The 27,979-nt window shown below is 43.1% G+C and overlaps 1 protein-coding gene across 8 annotated transcripts in view; it reads left to right on the plus strand.

Moving 5' to 3' along the window:
• Nucleotides 1-27,979, plus strand: part of FBXL20 (F-box and leucine rich repeat protein 20) — a 125,790-nt gene that overhangs the window by 37,712 nt on the left and 60,099 nt on the right. For all 8 annotated transcript variants that reach the window (XM_009432282.4, XM_009432278.5, XM_009432281.5 and 5 more), the window contains exon 2: nucleotides 20,956-21,017. In XM_009432282.4, the coding sequence (XP_009430557.1) occupies nucleotides 20,956-21,017 (62 nt within the window). The remainder of the gene's footprint in view (nucleotides 1-20,955; nucleotides 21,018-27,979) is intronic.

Genomic DNA, 27,979 nt, shown 5'->3' on the forward strand with positions numbered 1-27,979 from the left:
TCAAATCAAGTCACCATGTCAACCTAGATTCAAGGGGTGGGAAAATAAACCCCATCTTTTGAAGGGAGAAGCAACAAAATTGCATTGCAAAGGGGCATTGCCACAAAGATATGATTCATTGGGACCCAGGCGCAGTGGCTCACATCTTGTAATCCCAGCACTTTGGGAGGCTGAGGTGGGCGGATCACTTGAGGCCAGGAGTTCGAGACCAGCCTGGCCAACATGGTGAAACCCCGTCTGTACTAAAAATACAAAAACTAGTCGAGCGTGGTGGCACATACCTGTAATCTCAGCTACTCGGGAGGCTGAGGCACGAAAATTGCTTGAACCCAGGAGGTGGAAGTTGCAGTGAGATGAGATCTCGTCACTGCATTCCAGCCTGGGCGACCGAGTGGGATTTGTCTTCAAAAAAAAAAAAAGATATGATTCATTGGGTTTCATTACTTACTTTTTATTGTTATTTTTTTTTGAGATAAAATCTTGCTCTGTCACCCAGGCTGGAGTACAGTGGCCAGATCACAGCTCATTGCAGCCTTCAACTTCTGGGCTTAAGCAATCCTCTCACCTCTTCCTCCCAGGTAGCTGGGACTATTGACATGTGTCACCATGCCCAGCTAGTTTTTAAAATTTTTTCTAGAGGAGGGGCCTCATCATGTTGCCCAGGCTGGTCTGGAATTCCTGGCAATCCTCCCACCTACCTTGGCCTCCCAAAGTACTGGGATTATAGGTGTAAGCCACCTTGTTTGGCCCATTATTTATCTGTTTGTATAGACATGTAGCTTAATTTATAAACACTCAGATATTTGTAAAGAATGCAAAAAGAGGCTAGGTGTGGTGGCTCACACCTGTAATCTCAGCACTTTGGGAGGCTGAAGCGGGAGGATCACTTGAGGCTAGGAGTTTTGAGACCAGCCTGGGCAACATAGGGAGACCCTGTCTCTACAACAAATTTAAAAATAAAAATTTGGCCAAGCGCGGTGGCTCACACCCATAATCCCAGCACTTTGGGAGGCCGAGGCTGGTGGATCACCTGAGGTCGGGAGTTCAAGACCAGCCTGACCAACATGGAGAAACCCTGTCTCTACTAAAAATACAAAAAAAATTAGCTGGGTGTGGTGGCACATGCCTGTAATCCCAGCCTCCCTAGTAGCTCGGGAGGGTGAGGCAGGAGAATCACTTGAACCCAGGAGGCGGAGGTTGTGGTGAGCTGAGATCGCGTGCCATTGCACTCCAGCCTGGGCGACGAGTGAAACTGTCTCAAATAAATAAATGAATAAATAAATAAAATGTAGGAAAGAGATGTAAAGGACATTTAATAATGGTTGGTTGTAATAAATGTTTCATTAAGAAAAGTTTACTAGGCCAGGCGCAGTGGCTCACACCTGTAATCCCAGCACTTTGGGAGGCCGAGGCAGGCAGATCACTTGAGGTCAGGAGCATGACCAGTCTGGCCAACAAGGTGATAACTCCATTTCTACTAAAAATACAAAAAAATTAGCTGGGTGTGGTGGCGCATGCCTGTAATCCCAGCTGTTTGGGAGGCTGAGGCAGGAGAATCACTTGAACCCGAGATGAAGGTTGCAGTGAGCCGAGGTCGCACCACTGCACTCCAGCCTGGTTGACAGAGCGAGACTCTGTCTCAGAAAAAAAAAAAAAAAGCCGGGTGTGGTGGCTCACGCCTGTAATCCCAGCACTTTGGGAGGCCAAGGCAGGTGGATCACCTGAGGTCGGGAGTTCGAGACCAGCCGGACCAACATGGAGAAAACCTCTCTCTACTAAAAATAGAAAATGAGCTGGGTGTGATGGCACATGCCTGTAATCCCAGCTACCCGGGAGGCTGAGGCAGGAGATGGGGTCTTGCCATCTTACCCAGGCTGGTCTCGAACTCCTGGGCTTAAGCAGTCCTCGTACCTCAGCCTTCTAAAGTGCTGGGATTACAGGTATGAGCCACTGTGCCTGGCCAAGAAAGCATTTTTCTTTTTTTTTTGAGACGGAGTCTTGCTCTGTTGCCCAGGCTGCAATGCAGTGGGGCAATCTTGGCTCACTGCAAGCTCTGCCTCCCGGGTTCACGCCATTCTCCTGCCTCAGCCTCCTGAGTAGCTGGGACTGCAGGCACCCGCCACCATTCCTGGCTAATTTTTTGTGTGGGTATTTTTAGTAGAGACGAGGTTTCACCGTGTTAGCCAGGATGGTCTCGATCTCCTGACCTCGTGATCTGCCCGCCTTGGCTTCCCAGAGTGCTGGGATTACAGGTATCAGCCACCATGCCTGGCCAGGGCATTTTTTTTTTTTTTTAGTGCTCCAAAATCCAAAAGCATTTTTAAAAATTTACTCTTTTTAAATATTAGAGATGGGGTCTTGCTATCTTGCCCAGGCTGGTCTTGAACTCCTGAGCTCGGGCAGTCCTGGTACCTCAGCCTTGTAAAGTGCTGGGATTTACAGGTATGAGCCACTGTGCCTGGCCAAGAAAGCATTTTTTTTTTTTTTTTTTTTTTTTTTGAGACGGAGTCTCGCTCTGTCGCTAAGGCTGGAGTGCAGTGGTGCGATCTCGGCTCACTGCAAACTCTGCCTCCCAGGTTCAAGCAGTTCTCCTGCCTCAGCCTCCCGAGTAGCTGGGACTACAGGCGCGTGCCACCACACCCAGCTAATTTTTTGTATTTTTAGTAGAGACAGGGTTTCACAGCGTTAGCCAGGATGGTCTCGATCTCCTGACTTAATGATCTGCCTGCCTCAGCCTCCCAAAGTGCTGGGATTACAGGCATAAGCCACCCTGCCTGACCAAAAGCATTTCTTGTTTTGAGAAGCTTCTGGGCTCCAGAGACAGAAGATGAGGAAGTTTTATTTTCCAATCCAGCAAATTCTAGGCTCTCAATATTCTCAGTTCTTTGCAAACTGTGCAGTTCTTTCTTCTGCATATCTCTCATGTTACTTTATCATAGTTAGTTTATCAAACTATTCAGCTAACAGCGAAATGGCCTCCCATAGACTTCACAAACTCCATTCACAGCATCAACTTGGCAGCTCAATCTGCTTGGCTTCTCTGATTGATGGCTCTTCTCTGATCCTCCAACTCCTTCTTCTAGACCTTCACCTCTCTAGATCTTCCCATGGTTTCATTATGGTCTAATTCTTGTAACTCCTGTTCCCTAACACTCAGGTGACTTTGCTGTCCTGACTGAACCTTGCTTAATACAGAAATTTATACTCAGAAACGCAATGCAATAATAAAAACCTAGAATGTGGCACTGACTTTAGGATCAGGTAGCAGGCAAAGGCTGAACGGGTGTCAAGAAGCCTGTTGGTGGAGGCTGGAACAATGGGGGAAATTGCTACTAGAATCTGGGAAAAATATGACCCATGTCATGTATTAATACATGTAGACTAACTGGCAAAAATATGACCATTGGTAACAACTGGTATATCTAAGGAGATTTCTAGGCATTGTTTTGGGGATGTGAATTGGCCTCTGAACAAGGAGTTCCTGGGGTGGTATATGGGAAGCTGTTATCTGAATAGCTACTGTCTCTGATGCTTAGCCAACAGTGGTTTGAGGCCACTGTTGGTCAGCAAGGCCAGCGTTCGGGAAGAAAGCCAGACATAGAGCAGAGGACAAAGTGGATTCTGACAGACATTTCTGAATCTGTCTCTGAGTGTGAAAAGATCATGAAAGTCATCAAAGTGTATTCATCATGCCTCACTCTGCTTTCCAAAATCTTGTTCCATTTTTGTCCCGCTCCTACCCCAAACCATGTAGAGAAAAGATTTCTGGGAAACACTGTTACTACCCTAACCAAATTGACTCAATAAAATCTGTCACAGAACCACATCAAATATTGAAAATTTAAAATTGACAACAGTGTGAAATTTGTTTTTAAATCATTTTTATTATAAAATATGCATAAGATGTACCACGTAAAGCAATTTCAAGTGTACAGTTCAGTGACATTAAGTACATTCACATTGTTATGAAACCTGTCACCACCATCCACATGTAGAACTTTTTTCATCTTCCCAAACTGAAACTACTCTGTAACCATTAAACAGTAACTCCCCATTCCCTCTCCCCTTTTAGCCCCTGCCAACCACCACTATCCTTTCTCTTATGAATTTCACTACTGTAGGTACCCTTTGTAAGTGGTACTTTTGTGACTGGTTTATTCCACTTAGCATAATGTCTTCAGGGTTCATCCATGTGTCAGAATTTTTTCATTTTTAATACTAAATAATATGTAATAATATATGTTTTTATGTAAATTTTATATAATCATAAAACAACATAATTTTAATATTTTATGTTTATACATTTAATACTTTAATGTTTTATCTGAATAATTTAATTCTGTATGTAATAATTGCTTTTTAATACTAAATATTCCATTTTATGTAAAAAGCACATTTTGTTTATTCATTCATCTGTTGGACACCTGAGTGACTTCTGCCTTTTGGCTGTTGTGAACCTGCTTTCAGTTATTTCAGATATGTACCAAAATAGGAATTGAAGAAATAGGAATAAGAATAGGAATTGCTGGATCATATGAAAATTCTGTTTAATTTTTTAGGGAACTGCCATACTGTTTTCTGTAGCAGCCACACCATTTTCCATTCCCATGAGCAATGCAGCAATGTCCCTTAAGGTTTCCAATTTCTCCACATTCTCACCAACACTTGTTACTTTCTGTTTTTTTTTTTTTTTCCAAGATGGAGTATCACTCTTGTTGCCCAGGCCGGAGTGCAGTTGCGTGATCTTGGCTCACTGCAACCTCCGCCTCCCGGGTTCAAGCAGTTCTGCTTCAGCCTCCGGTGTGCCACCACGCCTGGCTAATTTTTGTATTTTTAGTAGAGACAGGGTTTCACCATGTTGGCCAGGCTAGTCTTGAACTCCTGACGTCATGATCTGCCCGCCTTGGCCTCCCAAAGTGCTGGGATTGCAGGCCCACCTCTGTTGTTTGTTTTCGAGACAGGATCTTGCTGTGTCACCCACACTCAGGCTGGAGTGAAGTTGCATAATCCTGGCTCACTGCAACTTCCACCTCCTGGACTCAAGCCATTTTCCTGCCTCAGTTTCCCAAGTAGCTGGGACTACAGGTACAAGTGCGTGCCACCACGCTAATTTTTTATATTTTTTTTGTAGAGATGGGGTTGGCCAGGCTGGTTTCAAACTCCTGAGCTCAGGCGATCAGCCCGCCTCAGCAGCCTCCCAAAGTGGTGTGGTGGGATTATAGGCGTGAGCCACTGCGCCTTGCCAGATTTTTTGTTTTAGAAAATAGCCTTCCTAATGATTGTGAAGTGGTATCTTGTGGTTTTGATTTGCATTTTTCTAATGATTAGTGATGTTTAGCATCTTTTCATGTGCTTATCGGTCCCTTCTATATTTTCTTGGGTGAAACGTCTGAATATTCAAGCCTTTTGCCCATTTTTTAGTTGGATTGTTTTTTGTTTGTTTTTCAGTTTGTAGGATTTCTTTATATACTCTGGGTGTTAACTCCTGAGATAGATATTTGCAAATATTTTCTCCTAATGTGTAGGTTGTCTTTTCATTCTGTTGATAGTGTTGTTATTGTTTCTACTGAGAGGTGTTTTTTTTTTTGTTTTTTTGTTTTTTTTTGAGACAGAGTCTCACTCTGTTGCCCAGGCTGGAGTGCAGTGGTTTGATCTCAGCTCACTGCAACCCCCACTTCCAGGGTTCTAGTGATTCTCCTGCCTTAGCCTCCGAGTAGGTGGGATTACAGGCGTACGCCACCACGCCCGGATAATCTTTGTATTTTTAGAAGAGACAGGGTTTCGCCATGTTGGCCAGGCTGGTCTCAAACTCCTAACTTCAAGTGATCCACCCACCTCAGCCTCCCAAAGCGCTAGGATTACAGGCATGAGCCACTGCTCCTGGCCTTATATGCCATCTTGAGAAGGCTAAGGGATGCCCGAATAGCTAGTAAAACATTATTTCTGGGTGTGTCTGTGAGGGTGTTTGTGGAAGAGGTTAGTATTTAAATCAGTAGACTGAGTAAAGAAAGATCCGCCCTCACCAGTGTGGGCCAGCATCATCCAATCAGCTGAGGGCCTGAATAAAACAAAAAGGTGGAGGAAGGGAGAATACTGCCTCTCCTTGAGCTGAGACATTCATTTTCTCTTTTCCTTGGACATCAGAGCTCCTGTTCTGGCCTTTGGACGCTGGTAATACTGCCTCACCTCCACTTCTGGTTCTTAGTTAGGCCTTTGGACTCTGACTGGATTACATTATAAGCTTTCTGTGAGCCAGTTCTTATAATAAATCTCTTCATATGCATATGTATGAGAAGAGTTTATATATATGTAATTGTTTCTGTTTCTCTGGAAAACCTGAACTAATACTTTGTTCAAAAGTTGAGGCAAAATAAAAACGTTTCCAGATAAGCAAATACTGAGAGAATTTGTTAACAGGCTTGCCTTACTAAAGGAAGTCCTTCAAGCTGAAATGAAACGCTATGGTACCAGATGGTAACTTGAAGAAAAAGAAGAGCAGAAGTTAATTTCAGAGGTAAATATGAACGACAATAAGTAAATGTTTCTTTTATTATCTTGACTGAATTAAAGGCATTTGCCGGCTGGGCATGGTGACTCACCTGTAATCGCAACACGTTGGGAGGCTGAGGCAGCTTCGCTTGAGCCCCAGAAGTTGGAGGTTGCAGTGAGCTATGTTTGTGCCACCGCACTCTAGCCTGGGTGACATAGTAAGACACTGTCTCAAGAAATAAAGGGGGTTTCGCATAAGATGATAATTATAAAACTGTTTAAGATACCAGAAGGCAATATAAAAGGAACAGAACTACAAAAGATATGAGACAGAGAAAACATACAGAATGAGAGGCATGCCTAACAGTGACAGTGAATTGTTGACATAAAGATATATGTATAGATTAATGGAACAGTATTGAGAGTCTAGAAATAATGCCAACATTTATGGTCAAGTGATATTTGATTAAGGTACTAAAGCAATTCAACTGGGCAAAAAAATAGTCTTTTTTTTTTTTTTTTTTTTTTTTTTTTCGAGACAGAGTTTCGCTCTTGTTGCCTAGGCTGGAGTGCAGTGTGGCACGAACTTGGCTCACTTCAACCTCCTCCTCCTGGGTTCAAGTGATTCTCCTGCCTCAGCCTCCCAAGTAGCTGGGATTACAGACATGCAGCACCACGCCCGGCTAATTTTGTATTTTTAGTAGAGACGGGGTTTCTCCATGTTGGTCAGGCTGGTCTTGAACTCCCAACCTCGGTGATCCACCCGCCTTGGCCTCCCAAAGTGCTGGGATTACAGGCATGAGCCATTGGACCCAGCCCCATTTGCTTTAAAGACTATTTCAAATGGGGCTGGGTACGATAGCTCATGCCTGTAATCCCAGCACTTTGGGAGGTCAAAGTGGGAGGAGCTCTTGAGTTTAGGAGTTTAAGACTAGCCTGGGCAACATAGTGAGACCTTGTCTCTACTACAAAATTAAAAAAAAAAAAAATTAGCCAGGTGTGGTGGCACGCACCCGTAGTTCCAGCTTCTCAGGAGGCAGAGGTGGTAGAATTGCTTGAGCCTGGGAGGTCAAGGCTGCAGTGAGAGGTGATTGCACCACTGCAATCCAGGAGTTCAAGACTATCCTAGGCAACATGGCGAAATCCCGTCTCTATAAAATATAGAAAAAATAGCTGAGCGTGGTGATATGTACCTGTAGTCCCAGCCACTTGGGGGGCTGAGATGGGATGATCACTTGAGCCCAAGAAGTTGAGGCTGCAGTGAGCCATGATTGTGCCACTGTACTCCAGCCTCAGTGACAGAGTGAAACCCTGTCTCAAAACAAAACAGATGGTGGTGAAACAATTGTATATCTGCATGCAGACAGATGAAGTTGTGCTCTCACCTCATACCACATACGATAATTAACTCAAAATGGATCTTAGACTTAAGTGTATAAGCTAAAACTATAAAACTTTTTTTTTTTTTTTTTTTTTTTTTTTTTTTTTTTGAGATGGAGTCTCGCTCTGTCGCCTAGGCTGGAGTGCAGTGGCACAATCTCAGCTCACTGCAACCTCTGCCTCCTGGGTTCAGGTGATTCTTCTGCCTCAGCCTCCCAAGTAGCAGGGGATTACAGGTGGATGCCACCACGCCTGGCTACTTTTTGTATTTTTAGTAGAGACAGGGTTTCACCATGTTGGCCAGGCTGGTCTCGAACTCCTGACCTCATGATCCACCCACCTTGGCTTCCCAAAGTGCTGGGATTACAGGTGTGAGCCACCCCTCCTGCCCAAAACTTTTAAAACATAGGAGAAAATTTTTATGAAATTGGATTAGGCAAAGGAGTTCTTTTTTTTTTTTTTTTTGAGACGAAGTCTCGATTTTGTCCCCCAGGCTGGAGTGCAATGGCACAATCTCAGCTCACTGCAACCTCTGCCTCCTGGGTTCAATCGATTCTCCTGCCTCAGCCTCCCAAGTAGCTGGAATTACAGGCACCTGCCACCACGCGCAGCTAATTTTTGTATTTTTAGTAGAGACGGGGTTTCACCATGTGGCCAGGCTGGTCTTGAACTCCTGACCTCAGGTCATCCGCCCGCCTCGGCCTCCCAAAGTGCTGGGATTACAGGCGTGAGCCACTGCGCCCGGCCCAGGAGTTCTTGTATAAGACATCAAAAGCATGATACATCAAGAAAAAAATTGCAATTTATCAAAATTAAAAACAGTAGTGTGTCAGAAGACACCATTAAGAAGTAGAAAACACAGTCTGGGTGACATGGGAGAAAGTATTTGCAAATCAAATAATCAAATCATTTATATAAAGGGCTATTTAAAATATATGAAGAAGGCCAGGTGTCGTGGCTCATGCCTGCAATCCCAGCACTTTGGGAGGCTGTTCTCAACCTTAGGGGCTCAAACAGTCCACCCACCTCAGCCTCCCAAAGTGCTGGGATTACAGGCGTGGCCATAGTGTTTTTAATCAAGAAATTTTAGGCCGGGCGTGGTGGCTCACACCTGTAATCCCAGCACTTTGGGAGGCTGAGGCGGGTGGATCACTTGAGGTCAGGAGTTAAGAGACCAGCCTGACCAACATGGTGAAATGCCGCCTCTACTAAAAATAAAAAATTAGCTGGGCATGGTGGCACATGCCTGTAATCCCAGCTACTTGGGAGGCTGAGGCAGGAGAATCACTTGAACCAGGGAGGCAGAGGTTCTAGTGAGCTGAGATTGTGCCATTGCACTCTAGCCTGGACAACAAGAGCAAAACTCTGTCTCAAAAACAAACAAACAAAAAAAAACAAGAAATTTTATGTGGTGAACATCCCTTGAAATAAGTGGGCTGTAACCTGGATTTCCAAACTTTTGTTTTTTCAACTATTTTAATTGTTATTTTATTTGTTGTAGTATAATTCAGTCTGTCTATTGCTGTGCTGATATCATTCATATCTTATTTGCTAAATGGGTGACATTCAATTTATTAAATATTTTTATTGCATTTTTTGCAAGACAGTCTGCTATAGAGATACATAGTGAAAAAGCCACAAAAGGCTGCTGGGAATTTACAGTCAAAAAGAGGGGAGGGATTAGAGTACTTCCAGATTCCTAACGTATAAATAACATTCATTGATTCAGTGATTCCTAGGCACTAGTTTAGCTGTGGGTTGCTGACTATACTGTGGTGACAAAACAGACAAGGTCCCTTTCCTCTCAGAGCTTATAGTCTGGTAACACCAACGTAGGACTGGTATTCTGAGCTTTGGGATGCTTTGAGGTTTCATAGGAGAAGGAACAGTCACATCCAGTTAACGAGATTGAGAAAGACATGGAATGGGTAGTAAGTGCGATGGACATTAATCTCTTTGTATTGACAGAGTAGGCAGATTTCATTGCACAGGTACTCTAAAGAAAATAGCATGAACAAAAAAGCAAGAGCTTGTTTGAGGAGAAGCAAATGGTCCTCAGGGATACTATCTTATTTGTTTTCCCCGTTGTTAGACTTCACTGTATATCATTAAACAAAAGATGCCATGAATTATAAACTGCAACTTTATTTTATACACAGATGCTTTTGATTTTTAATTGTGAGATGAATCCTGATTTCACAGATGCCAGAATGTGAAAATACTTGTACCTTTAAAATTTCTGTGGTAAAATACATGTAATGTAATATTTACCATCTTAACTGTTTTTAAATGTACATTACACAGTTCAGTAGTGTTAAGTACATTCACAGTGTTGTACAGGCAATCTTCAGAACTCTTCATCTTGAAAAACGAAACATTTTTAAGATAAAAATAGGCTGGGTGTGGTGGCTCACTCTTGTAACCCCAGCACTTTGGGAGGCCAAGGTGGGCGGATCATGACAAGGTCAAGAGGTCGAGACCATCCTGGCCAATATGATGAAACCCCATCTCTACTAAAAATACAAAAATTAGCTGGGCGTGGTGGCGCGTGTCTGTAATCCCAGCTACTTGGGAGGCTGAGGCAGGACAATCGCTTGAACCTGGGAGGTGGAGGTTGCAGTGAGCCAAGATTGTGCCACTGCACTCCAGCCTGGCGACAGAGTGAGACTCTGTCTCAAAAAAAAAAATAAAATAAAATAAATAAATAAATAAATAAATAAGGTGTAGTAGTCTCCCTTATCCATGGGGAATATGTTCCAAGACCCCTGGTGGAAGCCTAAAATTGCATATAGTACAGAACCCTATATATACTATGATTTTTTCTATATTTATATACCTATGATAAGGTATGATTTATAAATTAGGCACAGAAAGAGATTAACAAAAATAACTAATAAAATAGAACAATTATAACAGTATACTGGAATAAAGTTGTGTGAATGGTCTCTTTTACTAACCTGTTTTCAGACTGTGGCTGACCATGGACCGTAGAAAGGAAAACCACTGATAAGGAGGTACTTAGTAAGTTTAGTAAGTTTTAATAAGTTTAGCTGCATATGTTTTAGTAGGTTTAGCTGCCTATGTATTACTGAGTTTAGCTGCATATGTCAGAGACCCAAATTAAAAGTGGCTTAAGTATTTACGTTTATTTTCTCTCATAAAGTCCAGATGTAGACAGTTTTTACTGGCATGGTATCCCTGCAATCATCTGCAGACCTTTTCTAGTTTTCTGCTTGTCTTTAAAACGGTGGCCTTCAACTTCATGATACAAGATGGAGTTCCAGGCATCCTAATCCTATTCTAAGCAGCAGAATTGAGAAAGGGGTAAAGAAAAAGGACATACCCTCTCTCTTTAAGTACTCTCCTGAAAATGTACATGGCACTTTTTCTTACAACCTACTGGTCAAAACTTAGTTACTGAATCCTGCCTAGCTGCGAGAGAAATAGTCTTTCTTTCCACACAGCCAGGTGCTAGCTAAGAATTGGGAATTCTGTATATAATCTATAAAGCTTAAATAATATAGGTCAGAGCTTTTAATTTCCTGTTTAGTACTTAGTAGATTTAATTTAAACAATAGGGGTCACTGTTGAACAAGTATTTCTTTCTTTCCTTTTTTTTCTTTTTCTTTTTTTTTTTTTTCCCCCCAGACAGAGTTTCACTCTGTTGCCCAGGCTGGAGTGCAGTAGCCTGATCTCGGCTCACTGCAACCTCCGCCTCCTGGGTTTAAGCAATTCTCATGCCTCAGCCTCCCAAGTAGTTGGGACTACAGGTGCACGCTACCACACCCGGCTGATTTTTGTATTTTTTAGTAGAGATGGGGTTTCACCATGTTGGCCAGTCTGGTCAACTCCTGAGCTCAAGTGATCTGCCTGCCTCAGCCTCCGAAAGTGCTGGGATTACAGTTGTGAGCCACTGTGCATGGCCATTTCTTTCCTATTTTTTTTAATGTATTTATTTTTTCAGACATGGGGTCTCGCGATCTTGCCCAGGCCAGACTTGAACTCCTGGGATCAAGCGATACTCCCCTTCAGCCTACCAAGTAGCTGGAACTACCGGCACACACCACTGTGCCTGGCTCTTTCCTAGTTTCTTTGTTCAACCTGTCGGCCCTTTTCCACCCAACCTCTGGTTTTAGAGCCTCCTGAAGTGGTTTCTTGGGTCCTGTTTATTTATTAAGCATTTAAATAAATGTATTATGTTAGTAAACAGATCCCTCAAATGTGTCAAACTGAGATTTAGAAACTGATAGAAAAGGCAAAAGTAATAGCGTGCACGCGCGTGCACACACACACAAGCTGCTTAATATTCACGAACTCTATTAGATGATATAATTCTACATTGGTACAAGGGCCTTCAAAGTTGTTTCCTCAGCTATGTACGTTATAGAAAAACAATTATAATTTTATACAAACCAACAGTATATTATTGTATATAAACCAAGTTGCTTAGCTTTTTAAAAACCAATATATTTAAGAACATTCTACCCCTAGAAGTCATGGCTATCACAGTGTCTGCTTGCATGTTTAGGTGATATTGTCCTTTGAAACAATAAGAAGAGAAGAATCTAGTTGCTCCCATGTTTTTCTGCTGATTACTTCCTTGTAATTGTTTATAGATTACAGAAATATATCATGATACTTCCTGTGTTAATATAAAACCAGAGAATTACCTAAGAATGTTAAACATTTGAATAGTTATTTCCTCTACAACTGTTATATTGAAAATCCTTCACAAGATTGTTGTAATTTGTTATAGCCTTGATCTAAATTGTTTTGACTCCTTTTATATTTTTGAATGAGAAACCTAGAGTTTGGATTCAACTGAAATATAAAATAGTAAAATACCTAAAACACATATTCTATTGCTTTTATGAAATATTTGTTTTATAAACAATAGCATGAACAGGAGCAGGAACCATTTGGGTTTCCTAGAAAACATCTAGTGTTATTGTGTCTACTTTTAGGATTCTTTTTTTTTTTTTTTTTTTGGTGAGACAGAGTTTCCCTCTTGTTGCCCAAGCTGGAGTGCAATGGTGTGATCTCAGCTCACTGCAACCTCCCCCTCCCGGTTTCGAGCAATTCTCCTGCCTCAGCCTCCCGAGTAGCTGGGATTACAGGTGCACACCACCATGCCCTGCTAATTTTTTGTATTTTTAGTAGAGATGGGGTTTCACCATGTTAGCCAGGCTGATCTCGAACTCCTGACCTCATGTGATCCACCCACCTCAGCCTCCCAAAGTGCTGGGATTACAGGTGTGAGCCACTATGCTTGGCTTTAGGATTATTTTCTAATGTCTATTGCTGTGTCACTTCAAGTAATAATATTCTGGTTATGTGTTATTTTTTCCTGAGATCCTGAATCTACTTCATCTGACCTATTGGTTCTTAAACTTTAGGGTACATCAGTATCACATAGAGGTCTTGTTAAAATAGAGATTGCCCCACCATTTTCTCTCCTGCCCACCTACCCTCAGTCTTTGATTCTACAGGTCTAGGGAAAATCCTGAGAATTTTCAATTCTTGTAAGTTCCGGGTTGATGCTGATACTCCTGCTCAGGGGACCATCCGTTCTTAACCACTAATCTGGTTCTTTCTTACAAACCTGGAGTTAGGAGACTTATGTGCAGAAGAAAGGGGAGGGAAATATAAATCTGGACAGATGTCTTACACATAATGGCATTTCCCAAATGGTTCCAGGGTGCTGTTTCTTTTTCCCTTCACTTTAATGCTCCTACAGAGGCAGCAGCATTCTCAGTTTATATAGACCAAAGCAAGGGAGGAAGTTAGCTATGTTTTTTTTTTTTTTTTTCTGCTTCTTTTTTTGTTTTTGTTTTTGTTTTCGAGAAGGAGTCTAGCTCTGTCGCCCAGGCTGGAGTGCCATGGCACAATCTCAGCTCACTGCAACCTCTGCCTTCCAGGTTCAAGCGATTCTCCTGCCTCTGCCTCCCAGGTAGCTGGGATTATAGGCATGCAACACCATGCCTGGCTAATTTTGTATTTTTAGTAGAGATGGGGTTTCTCCATGTTGGTCAGCTGGTCTCGATCTCCCGGCCTCAGGTGATCAGCCCGCCTTGGCCTCCCAAAGTTACAGGCGTGAGCTACCGTGCCTGGTGCTTCTTTGTTTTTATATGTGAAATTGTAGAAGTCATGTGAACAACATATAATGTGTTTTTTTGTTATTTTCCATTATTATGTATATTGAAGTGAACATAGTGCCTTATTAGGTGAGATGTGGCATTTAATACTTTGTTTTCTAAAATTAAAATGATTAAGTTTTACTTTTTGTGGATTTGGGTTGGACATAGTTCTAGTAGATTGAGTGTTTGATAGAATATTTTAAATAATTTTTTGGGCATGAAACAAAGTTTTGACTGCATCTTTTTTTTTTTTTTTTTGAGACGGAGTCTCGCTCTTTAGCCCAGGCTGGAGTGCAGTGGCGCGATCTCTGCTCACTGCAAGCTCCGCCTCCCGGGTTCATGCCATTCTCCTGCCTCAGCCTCCTGAGTAGCTGGGACTACAAGCGCCAGCCACCATGCCCGGCTAATTTTTTGTATTTTTAGTAGAGATGGGGTTTCACCGTGTTAGCTAGGATGGTCTCGATCTCCTGACCTCGTGATCTGCCTGCCTCAGCCTCCCAAAGTGCTGGGATTACAGGCGTGAGCCACTACGCCTGGCCTTGACTGCATCTTGACTGTGACTTATCACAAGAGGTCAGGTGTGGAATTTTCTTATTTTTTTTTTCCAGAGGTGGGGTCTCACTGTTTTACCAGGCTGGAGTACAGTGGTGTAAACACTGCTTGCTGCATCCTTGACCTCTTGGGCTCAAGCTATCCTCCTGCCTCAACCTCCCAAGGTGCCGGGATTATAGGCATGAGTCACCTTGCTCAGCCCAAAATCTGAAAGATTTTGAGTGCTGACATGACACCACTATGGAAAATTCTGGCCAGGCATGGTGACTTAATACCTGTAATCCCAGCCTTTTTTTTTTTTTTTTTTTTTTTTGAGATGGAATCTTGCTCTGTTGCCCAGGCTGGAGTATGGTGGCTCGATTTTTATTTATTTGCTTATTTATTTTGAGACGGAGTCCCGCTCTGTTCCCCAGGCTGGAGTGCAGTGGCATGATCTCAGCCCACTGCAACCTCTGTCTCCCGGGTTCAAATGATTCTCCTGCTTCAGCCTCCCAAGTAGCTGGGATTACAGGTGCCTGCCACCATGCCTGGCTAATTTGTGTATTTTTAGTAGAGACGGGGTTTCATCATGTTGGCCAGGATGGTTTCAAACTCATGACCTCAAGTGATCTGCCCGCCTCAGCCTCCCAAAGTGCTGGGATTACAGGCATGAACTGCTGTGCCCGGCCTAATCCCAGCAATTTGAGAGGCTGAGGCAGGAGGATCTGTTGAGCTCAGGCATTCAAGACTAGCTTGGGCAACATAGTGAGACCCCCATCTCTACAATAGATACAAAAATTAGTCAGGTGTGGTAACACGTTTCTGTAGTCCTAGCTACTCAGGAGGCCAAAGGGGGAGCATTGTTTGAGTCCGGAGGTCAAGGCTGCAGTGATCTATGATAGGACCACTGTACTCCAACCTGGGCAACAGAGTGAGACCTTGTCTCAAAAGTAAGAACATGTAAACACATTACAACTTTGTGAGTTACTGCCTATGAGTGCATCTGGAGAATGATGACCATAGTGACATAGTATCTTTGAAAGCATGTTATTTAAGAACATTAGAAGAACCTGACTGGGCACAGTGGCTCACAAATGTAATCCCAACACTTTGGAAGGCTGAGGCAGGAAGATCGCTTGAGGCCAGGAGTTTCAGACCAGCCTGGTCAACATACTGAGACTCCATCTTTTTTTTTTTTTTTTTTTTTTGAGACGGAGTCTCGTTCTGTCGCCAGGCTGGACTGCAGTAGCATGATCTCGGCTCACTGCAACCTCCGCTCCCAGGTTCAAGGGATTCTCCTGCCTCAGCCTCCCGAGTAGCTGGAACTACAGGTGTGCGTCACCATGCCCAGCTAATTTTTGTATTTTTAGTAGAGACTGGGTTTCACCATGTTGGCGAGGATGGTCTCCATCTCTTGACCTCGTGATCCACCCACCTTGGACTCCCAAAGTGCTGGGATTACAGGCATGAGCCACCGCGCTCAGCCGAGACGTCATCTTTTGTATGTGTGTGACACAGCCCTCAGGAGATCCTGAGAACATGTGCCCTGCGAGACTCTCTCTCTACCAAAAAAAAAAAAAAAAAAAAAGACGAACCCAACCTTGTTTAGAGAGAAATGTAATGGTTTAGTTTTGAAAGACTGCCTTCTGAGGAGGGATTGGATTTTTTTTTTTTTTCTAAAAAATGTAATTGTCAAACCTGACAAAATCAAGAAATGGAGAAAGGATTCCCTATTTAATAGATGGGGCTTGGAAAACTGGCTTGCCATATGTAGAAAGCTGAAACTGGATCCCTTCCTTACACCTTATACAAAAATTAATTCAAGATGGATTAAAGACTTAAATGTTAGACCTAAAACCATAAAAAACCCTAGAAGAAAACCTAAGCAATACCATTCAGAACATAGGGGTGGGCAAGGACTTCATGACTAAAACACCAAAAGCAATGGCAACAAAAGCCAAAATTGACCAATGGCATCTAATTAAAGAGCTTCTGCACAGCAAAAGAAACTGCCATCAGAGTAAACAGGCAACCTACAGAATGGGAGAAAATTTTTACAATCTTCCCATCTGACAAAGGACTTATATCCAGAATCTACAAAGAACTTAAACAAATTTGCAAGAAAATCAAACAACCCCATCAAAAAGTGGGCAAAGGATATGAACAGACACTTCTCAAAAGAAGACATTTATGCAGCCAACAGACACATGAAAAAATGCTCATCATCACTGGCCATCAGAGAAATGCAAATCAAAACCATAATGAGATAACCATCTCACACCAGTTAGAATGGCGATCATTAAAAAGTCAGGAAGCAACAGGTGCTGGAGAGGGTGTGGAGAAATAGAAACACTTTTACACTGTTGGGGGGACTGTAAACTAGTTCAACCATTGTGGAAGACAGTGTGGCGATTCCTCAAGGATCTACAACTAGAAATAACCATTTGACCCAGCGATCCCATTACTGGGTATATACCCAAAGGATTATAAATCATGCTGCTATAAAGACACATGCACATGTATGTTTATTGCAGCACTATTCACAATAGCAAGGACTTGGAACCAACCCAAACGTCCATCAATGACAGACTGGATTAAGAAAATGTGGCACATACACACCATGGAATACTATGCAGCCATAAAAAAGGATGAGTTCATGTCCTTTGTAGGGACATGGATGAAGCTGGAAACCATCATTCCGAGCAAACTTGCAAGGACAGAAAACCAAACACCACATGTTCTCACTCATAGATGGGAATTGAACAATGAGAACACTTGGACACAGGGTGGGGAACATCACACACCGGGACCTGTTGTGGGGTGTGGGGATGGGGGAGAGATAGCATTAGGAGATATACCTAATGTAAATGACGAGTTAACGGGTGCAGCACACCAACATGGCACATGTATACATATGTAATAAACCTGCACGTTGTGCACATGTACCCTAGAACTTAAAGTATAATTAAAAAAAAAAAGTAATTGTCAGTCATTAGCATTTCTAGTAGTCTGTTTGTTGCACTGAAACCTGCTAAATGATTCAACTTTTTGTTACTAAGTATTGTTGCTTTTTTAACAATCTTTGTTCCAGTTTCTTTTCATTTCACTGTCCCTGTTAATCTTACAGAGAACTGCGTCATCTTTTACTTGGACCATAATTTTAATAGATTCCTAACTTTATTTCCTTCCTACTAGTCCAGAGTTCGGTGTCTTTAGGATTCTCTTCCCTGTGGTGGTGTTTCACATTTCTAAACTGTATACAGGTTTCCTTCATGGTGTAGCCCCACCATCCATTTAATAAACCATTCATTATGATGATGATTATTATTTTTTGAGACAGGATCTCACTCTGTCGCCCAGTCTGGAGTGCAGTGGTGTGAACATGCTCCACTGCATCCTTGACTTCCTGGGCACAAGTGATCCTCCCACCCCAGCACCCCCCCCACCAAATAGCTGGGACTATAGGTGTACACCATCACATCTGATTTATTATTTATAAATCTTTTTACATCTTTTTTCAAGATGAGATCTCACTATATTGCCCAGGCTGGTCTTGAACTCCTGAGCTCAAGCCATCCTCCCACCTTGGCCTCCCAAAGTGCTGGGCTTACAGGCATGAGCTACCACTCCCAGCCAATGCCTGGTTAATTTTTGTGTTTTTTGTAGAGACAGGATTTCACCATGTTGCCCAGAGGTAGATTTATTGATTTCCTACCATGTAGCAGGCTCTGTGCACAACCCTAAAATTATGCCAAACATAACAGGCATGCTCCCTGCCCTCACAGGGCTTTCCATTTATCTGGAACGTAGGTTATTGTAATCAGAAAATATTTAGGCCAGGCGTGGTAGCTCACACCTGTAATCTTAGCACTTTGGGACACTGAGTTGGGAGGATCCGTTGAGCTCAGGAGTTTGAGACCAGCCTGGCCAACATGGTGAAACCCTGTCTCTACTAAAAATACAAAAATCAGCCAAGTGTGGTGGCAGGCGCCCATAATCCCAGCTACTCAGGAGGCTGAGGCAGGAGAATCGCTTGAACCCGGGAGGTGGAGGTTGCAGTGATCTGAGATTGCGCTATTGCACTCCAGCTTGGGCAATAGAGCAAAACTCTCTCAAAAAAAAAAATTGTTAAAATTATTCTTTAAATGAAATTGAGGGGCAGTGCATTTTATCTGTGACTTCCCTACCATTTCTGCTTTCTCTTCATTACCTCTACTTTGAATCTCCATGAGATACCAGGATCTTCATGTATGACTCCATTATTTTGTACATATTGTTATCTTTTTTTCCCAGCTAATTTTTGGCCTTCTTTTAAGCTCAATTTAGATACACCTCCGGGTAGAATTAGTTGTGCCATTCTTTGTTCTCTCTTACATCTCTTGTCATCTGTCTCTAGTAATTAGTAAATTATTTGCTTTCTTCTGTTTTCTTCATTGTAGTGCAAGAGCTCCTTAAGGATAGAGATCGTGTCTTTTTTTATCCCATTGTCTAGAAAAGTGCCTGATAGGGTATTCAGTAATGTTTATTGCATGACCTTAAGAGGAATTTCTGCAATACTTAATAGCAGCGACGGAACGTATTTCTCTCAGCTTTGGTCACATGTGTATGTGCCATTTTTACTGGTCTTTTGATTGTGTATGGTATTTGGTTTTTTACATAGCTTGCTAGATAAGCTTACAGTCATGATCTCCTTTGTGGCGAAAATGGTGGCTCTCGTTAAAAGTATCCGTTGTGAGTAATTTGATTAATTTGTTAAATGATCACTTGAGTGCTTCAAGAATGCTATGGTGGCAGTTATGAAGCACTGTTGGTTTTCTGCACAATATATAAACATGAAAGAGAATATTTTCCTTTTTTAATTTTTATTTTTATTGAGATAGAGTATTGCTGTGTCACCCAGGCTGGGGTGTAGGGGCGCCATCTTGGCTCACTGCAAGCTCTGCAGCCTGGGGTTCAAGTGATTCTCATGCCTCAGTCTTCTGAGTAGCTGGTACTACAGGTGTGTGCCACCACACCCGGGTACTTTTTTTTGTATTTTTAGTAGAGATGGGGTTTCGCCATGTTGGCCAGGCTGGTCTCGGACTCCTCACCTCAGGTGATCCACCCACCTCAGCCTGCCAAAGTGCTGGGATTACAAGTGTGAGCCACTGTGCCTGGCCAAAAGTGAATATTTTCTATTCCAGATTTCCGAACATCTCCTTGAACAAGTAAATGTGAGCCAAGTTTGGGGAGTCATCTTCTCTTAATGGCATATTAAAATAGTCACTCCATAGTGGTGTGAGCTGAGCAGTAAACCTTTTTTTTTTTTTTTTGGAGAGGGGTTCTCACTGTCTCGCTGAGGCTGGAGTGCAGTGGTGTGATCTCAGCTCACTGCAACCTCCACTTCCCTGACTGAGGCAGTCCTCCCACCTCAGCCTCCCACGTAGCTAGGACCACAGATGCACACCACCACGCCTGGTTCATTTTTTGTGTTTTTTGGTAGAGACAGAGTTTCGCCATGTTGGCCAGGTACGGTGGCTCATGCCTGCAATCCCAGCACTTTGGGAGGCCAAGGCGGGTGGATCACGAGGTCAGGAGTTCAAGACCAGCCTGACCAAGTTGGTGAAACTCCATCTCTACTAAAAATACAAAAATTAGCTGGGCACCGTGGCAGGGACCTGTAATCCCAGCTACTTGGGAGGCTGAGGCAGGAGAATTGCTTGAACCTAGGTGGCAGAGGTTGCGGTGAGCCAAGATCGCACCACTGCACTCCAGCCTGGGCGACAGAGTGAGACTCTGTCTCAAAAACAAACAAACAAAAATTAGCCGGGCATGGTGGCATGCACCTGTAACCTCAGCTACCCAGGAGACTGAAGCAGGAGAATCGCTTGAACCTGGGAAGTGGAGGTTGCAGTGAGCTGAGATCATGCCACTGCACTCCAGACTGGGCAGCAGAGCAAGATTCTGTCTCAAAAAAAAAAAAAAAAAGAGTTTCGCCATGTTGCCTGGGCTGGTCTTGAACTCCTGAGCTCAAGCGATCCGCTTGCCTCAGCCTCTGAAAGTGCTGGAATTACAAGTGTGAGTTGCTGCGCCCGGACTCTGAGCAGTAGACCTTTGGTAACCAAGCTTCCTATCTATAAAGTGAAGATAATAGGGATGGTATGAAGATTAAAACCATTAATATGTGAAAACATCTGAAACAGTATCTGGCACGTAACATATCCTTCTGACTGCTCTTGTTTTTCTTTGGAGACGGAATGAATTAAATGCCTCGAAGATCTTTTTCATCTTAAAGAGTTTCCAAAATTATGACTTTGGTTTATGATGCCCACTATATTTTTTTACCTCTTTCCTGAGAGAATTGCCTCTAAACTATTGAGTTGAACATTCTGTAATAAAATGTTAAGTAACACTTGACACTATGATTTTGTTTTTGCAGATGTTCTCAAATAGTGATGAAGCTGTAATCAATAAAAAACTTCCCAAAGAACTCCTGTTACGGTAAGTCTTAATGCTAATTTTATGGGTTTTTTTATGTGTATGTCATATTTGCCTGTTTAAAATTTTTTAACTTTTTGCTAATTTTCATATATGTATAGTATCTGTATCTGAATTTTTAAATTCGATTGCTTTGAACAATCTTACTCTGCATTTTTTAGATGTCAATCAAGATATTTCAAAATTTAGTACCAATTTTTTCCATTCCAACTTGTACTTATGATATGATTTTATGTACATATTTTCCCTTTTCTTTATTCTTGTACATACAGTTACGTAGGTTTTTTGTTTGTTTGGTTTTGAGACAGGGTCTTGCTCTGTCATCCAGGCTGGAGTGCAGTGGCGCAATCACGGCTTACTGCAGCCTCAACCTCCCAGGCTCAAGCAGTCCTCCCACCTCAGCCTCCTGAGTAGCTGGCACTACAGGCACATGTCACCATGTCTGGCTAATTTTTTTTGTTTTTTTGAGACGGGGTCTCTCTCTGTCGCCCAGGCTGGAGTGCAGTGGCGCAATCTCAGCTCACTGCAAGCTCTGCCTCCTGGGTTCACGCCATTCTCCTGCCTCAGCCTCCTGAGTCGCTGGGACTACAGGCGCCCGCCACCATGCCTGGCTAATTTTTTTGTATTTTTTAGTAGAGACGGGATTTCACCGTGTTAGCCAGGATGGTCTTGATCTCCTGACCTCGTGATCTGCCTACTTTGGCCTCCCAAAGTGCTGGGATTACAGGCGTGAGCCACGGTGCCCAGCCCCAATTTTTTTTTTTTTTTTCAATTTTATGTAGAGAGAGGTGGTCTCACTGTGTTGCCCAGAATAGTCTTGAACTGCTGAGCTCAAGCAGTCCTCCCACAGCAGCCTCTCAGGGTGCTGGGATTACAGATTTGAGCCACTGTACCCGGCCTACAGTAGCTCACTTAAGGTTTACTAAGATTTAGGAAAATTACTTGAGTCTGGTAACTGGCCCTACTGTGTTATGGTCTACATTTTTATTTTTTATTACTTCTAGAGTTCTTTGTTTTCACCATGAAACTCAAAATTCCATACCATGGCCTACAAAACCCCTCATGATTAGACAGGGGTATAACATAAATATATAAACTGGTTTCTGTTTTTAAATAATTAGTCTGACTACCATGCAAAGACCAAATTGCGGGATAGGAGTGGGGAGCAATAGGAAGGCTGTTAAATAAATCCATCCAAGAGATAACATTTCCTGAAATTCTTTAGACTGCAGCATTGCCTACTTGTGCTCTTTCTTGCTTTTGTCATCATTTCTGACCTCACTCTAGTACATGTTGATGAGCTATAAGGTGTGTAGTTACCATACAGATGACATTACAAGTGAAGTTTGATGAGGAGAAACTTCTAAATCAACCAGACTTGGCTATCACAAACAAGTCATAAATCTCAGTGGTTTTTTTCTCCAAGGCTGAGGGCAGGTGCACAAGATACCAAGCCAGTTCACCTAAGTGATCTTTGATACAGCTTACATTTCTACTTAGATTCCATTGCCTGAAGCGAGTCATATGTCCAAGCCTAATAGTGATGGAGTGAGGAAGTATATGGGAGAAGGAGTATATGAACATATGTAAACAGTCCTGTAGGTACCATATATATACACAGTCACATATGAACCCTCTCTCCTTAATTCGGCCTGTACTCTTCAGTCTTCAACATTGACTACAGTGTAGAGTTATGTAATGATTTTCCAGCATGACCTCTGCCTCTCATCTGAAAGAAGATATGTCACTGTTTTCTCAAGTTGGGACACTGGAGATATTTTATCTATAGCAACATTTTTATCATTGAGAGCTTGATTTGAATTTATATGTGTTATATTGGAATAACTCATATACATTATAGGTTAAATTGGTTCCTTTCTAAGCTAATCAGGGAATCTAACTATCATTTATTATATGATTTCTATGGGAAAATGAACTTGAATTCCAAACAACCAATTCTGAACTTAATGTTGGAAACAAGTCCTTCCTAAATTGGAGGCCAAATGAAATTAATATCCTGGAAAGGAAGGAAACAGATTTGACACCACAAAACACTTAATACTTATGAATGTATTTAAGTATACAAAACATTGGTTTATGTATGTAAAGTAGTTGCTTGAAATTTTGAAATTTTGTTTAAACCCCATGATGAAACCTTGCCATGTTACAAAAAAAAAAAAAAAGCAAAACTTTGTTTAAACAATTAAAGCCAAATAGCATAGAGGCATCTTTGACATTATACTAGATAGAAAACAATTGGTCAGCACAAATTTTAATAAATTCACTTTGGGGCATTTGTAATTTTAAAAAATTCATTGAGTTTAATATATCTTTAAAAGTTTTAAGTAATGGTTCAAAATTACTTTCAAATATGTGGTTTTTATGACTGGAACAGTAGATGCCTCTGGGAAGGATAACTGGGTAGTAGGAAGATAAGAAAAACTGACTTTTTATTAGGCTTTTATGTATCTTTTTTTTTTAGATGTTCTTATTTTTAAGTTTTCATTTTGAAATAGTGTCATACTTAAACAAAAAAATAGGATAGAGAATTTATACTCCAGTTTTCTCAATTAATATTAACATCTTACATCTCAATAATATCAGTTATCAAAATCAGGAAATTAACATTGAAACAGGACTATTGGATGGGCACAGTGGCTCACACCTATAGTCCTAGCACTTTGGGAGGCCAAGGCAGGCGGATCACTTGAGGTCAGGAGTTGGAGACCAGCCTGGCCAACATGGTGAAACCTCGTCTCTACTAAAAATACAGAAATTAGTCGGGCGCGGTGGCTCACGCCTGTGATCCTAGCACTTTGGGAGGCCGAGGTGGGCGGATCCCAAGGTCAGGAGATTGAGACCAGCCTGGCCAACATGGTGAAACCCCGTCTCCACCAAAAAAAATACGAAAACCAGTCAGGCGTGGCGGCGCACGCCTGCAATCCCAGGCACTCGGCAGGCTGAGGCAGGAGAATCAGGCAGGGAGGTTGCAGTGAGCCGAGATGGCAGCAGTACAGTCCAGCTTCGGCTCAGCATCAGAGGGAGACCGTGGGGAGAGGGAGAGGAGGGAGAGGGAGAGGTCGTTTATTATTTTTAACATCCATGATGTTATATGAAGGTTAGCATTGTGGAGTTTGCTACTATGGTGGTTTCTGTCTGCCCAATTCTTTCTACTTTCTTTTTCTTTTCTTTTTTTTTGAGATGGTGTCTCACACTGTCGCCCAGGCTGGAGTGCAATGGTGCAATCTCGGCTCACTGCAACCTCTGCCTCCCAGGTTCAAGTGATTCTCCTGCCTCGGCCTCCCGAGTAGCTGGGATTACAGGCGTGCGCCACCACACTGGGCTAATTTTTGTATTTTTAGTAGAGATGGGGTTTCACCATGTTGGCCAGGCTTGTCTCAAACTCCTCACCTCGTAATTTACCCACCTTGGCCTCCCAGACTGCTGGGATTATAGGTGTGAGCCACCGCCCCCCAACCTTCTACTTTCATTAATTGTAATTCTGCTGTAAGGTAGAGCTTTCCCATCTGTTCTATTTATAGTTATGTGTAGTATAGACTCATGGATATTTGTTTTAGTCTGTGAATTATATTGTTACCCTCACTGCTTATTTTGTTGCTCAGCTTTTCTGTGTCTTTTAAATTTGTGTGTGTCTTTTGAGTTTCTGTGTATTAGCTATTTTTAAAAGTGCAGTTTAATAAATATACAACATTTGGTTTGTTTAGATTTTAAGTTACATATTATGTCATTTCATCAAACATATATTAACCTACAAAAACAATTGTGTTGTTAGGACCATATTATTTCCATGTATTTGCAGTGCTTACAGCCAAGTTACCAATAATTTAAGCAAATGTTCTTGGTTCCTCTATTTTATTCTAGTCCCCCTCCCTTCCCCTCCCCTCCCCCCTCTGACAGGCTCTCACTCTGTTGCCTAGGCTGGAATACGGTGGGATGATAATGGCAGTCCCAAACTCCTGGGCCTAAACGATTGATCCTCTTCCTCAGCTCCTGAGTAGCTGGGACTACACGCATGTTTTTTTCTTTTGTAGAGATGGGGTCTCACTTTGTTGACCAGGCTGGTTTTGTACTTCTGGCCTCAAGCAATTCTCTCCCCTTAGCCTCACGAAGTATTAGGATTACAGGCATGAGCCACTGCACCCAGCCTGTTTCCCCTTTTATACTGATTCTCTTCCTTCCCTATTGAAACAAAGTTTGTGATTAATGGTTTAACAAGCTGGAATCCACTGTTTGCATAATGTGAAATTCAGTTAGCAAGATTGACAGTACTCCCTCTTAGAGCAAAACCATATGTACTTACTTAGCGGTACCACTTGAAAAAGGAACATCTATGTTTCTAAGACAAAGACTGTGTTTTCCAAGAGCTACTGTGAAGTGAGTTGTTTCTCAAAGATTCCTTCTTTTTTTTTTTTTTTTTTTTGAGACGGAGTCTCACTCTGTTGCCCAGGCTGGAGTGCAGTGGCATGATCTCGGCTCACTGCAACCTCTGCCTCCTGGGTTCAAACTATTCCCCTGCCTCAGCCTCCCAAGTAGCTAGGACTACAGCACGTGCCACCATGCCTGGCTAATTTTTTGCATTTTTAGTAGAGACACTGCAGCAGGATAATTAAGGAATCAGAGAGACCGACGGGTTGAGGAGGAATTATTTAATTGTTTAGGTGCATCAACCCAGTCAGATTAACATCCAAAGGACTGAGCCTTGAACAAAAAGTCAAGCTACCTTTTAAGCATTTCGTGGGGTGGGGGTAGATCTGTGCAGGGGGAAGCGTATTACAGAAGCAAGAAACAAAGACAGTTATTCAGTTAAGACATGCATTACATCATTTCTTACTTTTTAAGGAACAACATGTTTTACGACTTGAGATTATCTATCTAGTGACCTTGCAGCTGCACAGCTAGAGAAACAGGGTCTTCACAATGCCTGGGAAGTGGAGAGATAAGGCTCACTAGCCACAGAGGGAAAAACAGGCAGTTAATTTTAAAGGACTCCAGCTCTTTCTCTTCCTCAGGGGGAATTGGGTTTTCTTACATACAACTGAGTTTTTGCTTACACATTCTTTAATTTCTTTTAATTCCTGTTCCAACGGTGTTTCACCATGTTAGCCAGGATGGTCTCAATCTTGTGACCTCAGGGTCCACCCGCCTCAGCCTCCCAAAGTGCTGGGATTACAGGCATGAGCCACTGTGCCCAGCCCTCAAAGATTCCTTCTGAGGATGACGTTGATAACTGTAAAAATGACATTAAGTGATAAAGACTGCATGAGTCTGCACCGTGTCCTTTTAGTTATAACATGCAGTTTCAGAATAAGGACTGTTATTACCTATAAGAATATGAAATTTTTTTAAAGTATTGAGGTAAAAAAGAATATGAAATTTTTTTCTCATTTTTTCAACTCTTCTGGTGTTGGGTCATAATTGTGATGTGATATATCCTCTGTAAGTGGGTAAGAGGTGAACTTTATGAACTGAAATGGAAAGCATGGATTAGCTGAATTTTTTTTTCGAATTTTTTTTTTTTATTTTTTAGTATTTATTGATCATTCTTGGGTGTTTCTCGGAGAGGGGGATTTGGCAGGGTCATAGGACAATAGTGGAGGGAAGGTCAGCAGATAAACATGTGAATGAAGGTCTCTGGTTTTCCTAGGCAGTGGGCCCTGCTGCCTTCCGCAGTGTTTGTGTCCCTGGGTACTTGAGATTAGGGAGTGGTGATGACTCTTAACAAGCATGCTGCCTTCAAGCATCTGTTTAACAAAGCACATCTTGCACCACCCTTAATCCATTTAACCCTTAGTGGACACAGCACATGTTTCAGAGAGCACGGGGTTGGGGGTAAGGTTATAGATTAACAGCATCCCAAGGCAGAAGAATTTTTCTTAGTACAGAACAAAATGGAGTCTCCTATGTCTACTTCTTTCTACACAGACACAGCAACAATCTGATCTCTCTTTCTTTTCCCCACATTTCCCCCTTTTCTATTCGACCAAACTGCCATCGTCATCGTGGCCCGTTCTCAATGAGCTGTTGGGTATACCTCCCAGACGGGGTGGCGGCTGGGCAGAGGGGCTCCTCACTTCCCAGACGGGGCGGCTGCCGGGTGGAGGGGCTCCTCACTTCTCAGACGGGGCAGCCGGTCAGAGACGCTCCTCACCTCCCAGACGGGGTGGCGGCGGGGCAGAGACACTCCTCAGTTTCCAGACGGGGTCGCGGCCGGGCAGAGGCGCTCTTCACATCTCAGACGGGGCGGCGGGGCAGAGGCGCTCCCCACATCCCAGATGATGGGCGGCCGGGCAGAGACGCTCCTCACTTCCTAGACGGGATGACGGCCGGGAAGAGGCGCTCCACACTTCCCAGACTGGGCGGCCGGGCAGAGGGGCTCCTCACATTCCAGACGATGGGTGGCCAGGCAGAGACGCTCCTCACTTCCTAGATGGGGTGGCGGCCGGGCAGAGGCTGCAATCTCGGCACTTTGGGAGGCCAAGGCAGGCGGCTGGGAGGTGGAGGTTGTAGCGAGCCAAGATCACGCCACTGCGCTCCAGCCTGGGCAACATTGAGCACTGAATGAGCGACACTCCGTCTGCAATCCCGGCACCTCGGGAGGCCGAGGCTGGCAGATCACTCGCTGTCAGGAGCTGGAGACCAGCCCGGCCAACACGGGGAAACCCCGTCTCCACCAAAAAAATACGAAAACCAGTCAGGCGTGGTGGCGTGCGCCTGCAATCCCAGGCACTCGGCAGGCTGAGGCAGGAGAATCAGGCAGGGAGGTTGCAGTGAGTCGAGATGGCGGCAGTACAGTCCAGCCTCGGCTGGGTATCAGAGGGAGACTGTGCAAAGAGGGAGACGGAGACGGAGATGGGAGAGGGAGGAGGGAGAGGGAGAGGGAGAACTGAATTTTTTTCCTTCTAAAATAGTAGAGAGCCAGGTGTGACTCAGGCCTATAATCTGAG

This window comes from Pan troglodytes, chromosome 19 (assembly GCF_028858775.2).
Source record: "Pan troglodytes isolate AG18354 chromosome 19, NHGRI_mPanTro3-v2.0_pri, whole genome shotgun sequence".
Taxonomy (NCBI): domain Eukaryota; kingdom Metazoa; phylum Chordata; class Mammalia; order Primates; family Hominidae; genus Pan; species Pan troglodytes.